The sequence below is a fragment of the Archocentrus centrarchus genome, chromosome 17, assembly GCF_007364275.1.
Source record: "Archocentrus centrarchus isolate MPI-CPG fArcCen1 chromosome 17, fArcCen1, whole genome shotgun sequence".
Taxonomy (NCBI): Eukaryota; Metazoa; Chordata; class Actinopteri; order Cichliformes; family Cichlidae; genus Archocentrus; species Archocentrus centrarchus.
The window spans coordinates 30,885,480-30,891,479 of record NC_044362.1 but is presented as its reverse complement, the minus strand read 5'-3'; the positions used below and the strand labels follow the sequence as shown (position 1 = coordinate 30,891,479).

The 6,000-nt window shown below is 36.4% G+C and overlaps 1 protein-coding gene across 1 annotated transcript in view; it reads right to left on the bottom strand.

Annotated features, from left to right (window-relative positions):
* Positions 1-4,690: 4,690 nt before the first annotated feature.
* vipr2 (vasoactive intestinal peptide receptor 2) overlaps positions 4,691-6,000 on the bottom strand; it is a 76,318-nt gene continuing 75,008 nt past the window's right edge. Inside the window, exon 13 of the mRNA XM_030752248.1 lies at positions 4,691-5,418. Coding sequence (XP_030608108.1) covers positions 5,245-5,418 — 174 coding nt within the window. The 3' untranslated portion in view covers positions 4,691-5,244. The remainder of the gene's footprint in view (positions 5,419-6,000) is intronic.

Sequence of the window (6,000 nt, the reverse complement as noted above, 5' to 3'; positions counted from 1 at the left end):
TAGGGAGATAAAATAAAATAAGAGGTCCGCCTCGATCCATGCGTCCATCTGCCAACACGTTTCTCCCACGCCCTCTACAGAGGAGCGGTGGCGCACACTTGTGACATCACTAACAAAGAGACACCACACAATTACGACTGTTACAAACTGATGGAACCATAAATTCCGCTCTCTACTAGAACATCCTGAAGGAGAACGTCCGGCCATCAGTTACATGTAAACGTGTGTTTTGCAGCTTGACAGGAGCCAGAGTGACTACAGTTCACTGGAATTCAGTCTAATTAGACAGCAGATTATACTGAAGGACATTTGTTAGACAGCATTGTGTAAGATGTTGGGACCACTGATACTCTCTGCTTGTTTCACTGGTTTGACAATGATTATCCAACTCTAATATATCCAATATTCATCTTCATTGCAGCTCACATATTTTAGCAGTGTGTAAACGAGAGCAATTTATAACTCCACCATATTCCCTCCATATCAAGCATGAATCAAGTCCCTGGATGCAGAATTTGGATCTGGATTAGTGGGTGATATTTTCTTGAGAACAGCCAATATGTCCCTCTGATTTCTGCTTATTTTATTTTAATTTTATCCAAATGTCGAATTTTGCCTTATTTTGGAATGGAAACAATTGGACCCAGAGAGATTTTTAAAAGCACTTCCACTAAACATGGAAAAAAAAAAACTGCAACATCATAACAGAGCATTTCAAACTACTACTGTCATAAATCAAAGTTTGCTTTTTTCTGATCAACTCTCAACTGTTGAAATGTCATAGCATACTGAATAAACCAAAAGCAAACAAACGGTGCACAGAATCTCTTTTTATTTTCATTCAAGTTGTGCTTCCATTTCAGTGTCACTGTTCAGATGTGCACAGACTTAATAATAAAAAAAAAGTTATAAATTTCCAACCACATCGATCCGCAAAAGAGTTTCCAGTATGCTAAAATAATACTGATAATACTGTGCTGAAGGAGAGGCTTGAAAACATTTTAGAAATCTTCTTGTTGGCATTTGAACCACAATGGAAACCTGACAGAACTGCTTTCAGAGAACATGAGGTTTTACAGGTTGGTACATTTGGGTCCCGATTGATAAAATAGGTAAAAGCACAGACCAATCCATGGTTTCTGTGGACTAGAACTCAAAATGGCAGACCTGAACATGTGCACTTACATGTGCACTAGAAAAAATATGATGACAACCCCCTGTTAGGAAGATCAAGAACTGCTTTGTTGAAAACCTAAAACTCCACAGGACTGTTGATCTGTGCCAAATGTGGTGAAGATCTCCACCCATGCTGCACCTCTTTACCAAGTTAAATGGTAATTAACTTGAGCATTTTTTCTACAATCCTTGTACAAACACAATGAAATACATATGGTGCATAACCAAGAATTCATTTTTATTTTCTGGCACAAATTCAGTTGCCTCTGTCCCAAAATTAGGGCTGCGCATGGACACCTGCACAGCTGGCTATGTGGACAACATGGAAACCATGAACTGGCCTAAAGAGACTAAGACTATGAAAGCACTGGAATCTCTAATATGAGTGAATCACAATAAGACTGGTAGTCACTTTTCTCAGTATAAAAGCTTGCACATCTACACTGCTAAGCTCATTCCCACTTGACATAAACATGGCATGAAGACCAAAGGAGGCACCAGTTGCTTGGATGCACTATTGTTGCTATAATGAGCTCAAAGATTCCCAAAAGCAGAGGAATGTCTTCTCTGGGATATTAATAATTACATGATTTGCAAGCTTCAGATGGCTTTGGATCATACTAGTTTATAGGAGAAGTGCATAAAGCCAGCCCCAGTGACTGCAAATCACATCATTTGTTTTGAATTGCAAAGAAGGAATTTTAACTGTGAGGGATTTTACTACCTAGAAATCATTGTTAAAATGCAGTTTTCCAAAGAGTTACATTCACACAGTGCAATGCTTACATAGATAGCCTTTATCAATCATCTTTTGCATGACATTCATGGTGTCTAAGTACAAATACATGCGTTCAATAGACACGATCCTTAGCATCATGTCAGTCAACATTAAGTATGAAATCACTCAACAAGCCAACACTGTGTGTTGTATATGGTTTTGTTGACTCTCAACCATTTGTAGTCACATAGATGTTTAATGACACACTGAGTAACATAGTGACATCTTTTTTAAGGTACTTGGTAACACTTTCATTAAGGCAACAGCTTTGTTTTGGAACTCAATGGGTTTTTTTTTTAAACTGTTTTAAATTTCTGCACAGATAAATGTGTTTCTTGGTGTGATGCTTGTTTGTTGGGGCACTTAAATTAAAATGCAGCTCTTTCCACAGATGATCAATTGTTCATATTGTTATTTAAGTGTGACCGGTTATAGCTTTTTAAATGAGAACATTTGCTAAATTTTTTTAACCTATCAGCATTTGGCATCACTGCTGGCTTTCCAGAGACTGCATACAAGTCCCGTAGCCTTTGTTTTGATTGAATTCCCAAAATTCCTGTTACCACACCCCCTCAATATTGTTTACATCTCAAAACAGAAATTGATGTAATTCTGCAAAAAATTCAATGATCTCCCTCCATGAACCAGATTATGTACAATTACAGAAAGAATTTATCTAGATGTTTTCTATTAACTGTGTTTTGCATTCTGTAAAAATATTGTCTGTCAGTACCATTATGAATTTAAAATACACTTTAAAAAACATTTTTAAATTTTTAAATTATGGCCCTTTTTTTCAGGACATTCAGTGACTTTAGACGTTTAATTTAATCTAATAATTTAAATGCGAAGTCTGAAGAAGAAACTACTAAAAATGATGATCCTGTGTGCCTTAAGTCAAGTGTCACCAGAAATCTTTTGTATTGTGCTGATAATTAAATACAACATGTAACAGAAAAATATAGCACATTTGACTTATTTCTTGTTTTATCTTGACAAAATACACATTAGCGTCTACAAGAAATTATACAATAACAGCCATTTACCAAAAGCAATGAAAAAAAGGCAAACACTGAGAATATCATGCATCTGCTGCAGAACACTGGCTGCATGAATAAAACCAACATTAAGTAAAACATTTCATATTTACTTGTACACACCTGTATCATCCAGGCACTTCTGCATTATCTGGTAACTGCCTGGAGATTCTTCAGCTGGAGCAGCTGAAGCGTGTTTGAAGCGAATGGTTATCATGTAAACCTGCTTTTATTTAATTAGTTTTAAAGTTTGATCTACTAAAACAAGCTCTCATGGTCACACCATCTTAAGTGTCCCTGTTAATTAAATGACACCATCAGACTTGTGTTGTTTCTTTGTAATAGGTCACCGAGCTCTGTGTCAGAACCATCAGAGCATGGATGAAGGGTTTGGAACATGCTCAGCACTTCTCAATGACAGCAGTTCATTAAATGTACGTTAAAAATGACACCGTTTTGTAGTTTGGATTCTGAATTGATAAAAAACAACCCTGTTTTTTCCACAAGCCCAGAAAACCTGAGCGCAGGTGCTGACCTGGGTCAAAATGCCTCAAATTATTTCTACCACTAATTTTAAGTATCAAATGGGTGGGTGTGGCCACTAGGACCACTAAATGCTTCATGACAAGTTGTCACCTTTCCCTGCATACTTGTGAAAAACCTATTAATAAAAACTGCCCTGTGTTTGAAATGGAGAAATACTGGAGAAGTTTATTGAAGAAACTATAGACACTTCTAGCGGAGCCGCTGCTTCTGCTGCTTGTTTAGGTAAAATCTAACGAGTAAACTAAAAAAAAAAATTTACAAGTACATCGTTTGTTAAACACTTAATTTTGTTTTTCGCCTAACCAAGTCCTTTTATTTAAATAATACATCTGTTATCCATGCTCTCCAGAAGGAAACATTTTCTGTTGCAACACTTGAAAAAAAGTTTTTCTGGTCAACTTTAAGGTACAGCTTTGTGTGTGGAGACAGCTGCGACTTAAAAAAAGATGTGTGTTAATGAAGGGTTTGAAAGCAAGAAATTGTCAGGAATTTAATGCTCACATCAGGACTCCATGTGCAGACACAACAGGGACCGACAGGAGGGTGGAGATTGATTAAGAGAATTTAATCAAGAACTTAATAACTTAAAGTGCTGTAAAGACTGACAGCCAGCCAGCAGCACCAAACAGCAACAGTGACCTGATAAGACTATGTAGATCAAAGACCCACACACAGCAGGAAGAGGGATAACAGGGCACAGGTGAACTAAAAACACATGAAGAACTAAGCTTCAAAGCAGGGATTAAACAGAAACAGGGTGAGGAACAAACTCACAACTGCGAGACACAGGAGGCATGTGGAAAAGGATGGAGAAGAAAACACACAAAATAAGAACCAAGGAGAGCATTTATGGTCTTGCATGTTATGGAAACTAAATGCTGACATAACTAGTATGAATTTCAGGTCAATACCAAACTCAACAAAAAGTATTGCAAGGTTTCCCATAGCCGATGTGTTTCACTTTGTACATTTATGTATTTTATATATATATATATATATATATATATATATATATATATATATATATATATATATATATATATGCTTCTATTAACTGTATATCTTTCCAACAATATGGTTCCAAAATGACAGCATTAAGACTGCATCACAGTCACAGTATTTCCAGCAGCTGTTAAATCGCACATCAAGCAGCAATTATACAAACATCTGCATACTGATACTTGGTATCCTTTATTATTAAAGATGGCATTATGATAGATTATAAGTGTTTTTGATTGTGTTGCAAGTGCCAATCTAAAGATGTCTATTACACAAGTCTATCTGTTCTAAAATATCGAATTTAATGCATGCAACATTCATGTATGTACATATTATACCTCATATATTCATGCACAAAACTCCAGGTACAACAGCATAAAGAGGAAGTTGCGCATATTTTTCTCGGCTGACGCAGGTGACATTGTAATATAAAAACTGCAACAAAAAATGTCTCTTAGCAGCAGACACAGTAAACCTCACAGGATCGATCCACTGATGGGACATTTGAAGGCTTGCAGAAATTTGTAAAGCTAAAACCAAAATCTGCACTGCAGTAATGTGCACGTCCCACCCATGTGGTACTTCAACTTTCATTTTTGTGTTTTAAATAATTTTGTAAAACTATTCGACCCAGGTCAGCCTGGAGACTACATTTGTTTTGCGTTTTTGTGTTTTTTTTGTGTGCGCGTGCCAAAGACCCTCGTGTTCTCACAGCACTGTGGTCTCTGACTGCAGGATGGACTGGGTTCGGGAGTTGCGGTGAAACTGCACCATGTGCTGCGAACCGTTTCTGGAGACAAACGTGTTGTTGATGTGGCGATTTCTGCTCAGACGACAGTTCAGACACATGCTCCGCCACTTTCTTTTCAGCTCGCCTTGAACCTTCAGAAACATAAAAAAAGAAAAAGAAATCAATTGCAGCCATTTTGGCTCAGACAGACAAACAGATAGTTTATTGATCCTGGAAAGGAAATTAGCAAGAAAATAGTACAATCCACAATAAATAAATAACAAATGAGAGTAAACACCAATATATACGCATTAAAACTTGATCTTGTGAATGATTAATATATGATTTTCCAGCTATCTCAGCACCCACATCTGGGAGATACTGAAAATGGGACAAAATGCCTTTATGTATTTGAAATGATGACTTTTGCCACTAAATTTTAAGATGACATAACGAAACTAGAAATATTCCTTCATTAAAATATTTTTAAATTCTCTAACTCTGGCTGATGCATTTATTGGTGCTAATTATTATTATTATTTTTTTTTTAGACAAACAGAAAGACAATGCAGTCAGCACTGACAATTTTAGCCTCAAATGTAGTGGTGTGCCATACTGCAAGATTTGGTATCAAAAACCAGGATAGAATTGGGCAAAGTTTATAGGTAAATAGAAAATACTTTATCAAAATAAAAGTTTTTATTCTGAAACATTAGAACAGTACCCAACCAATT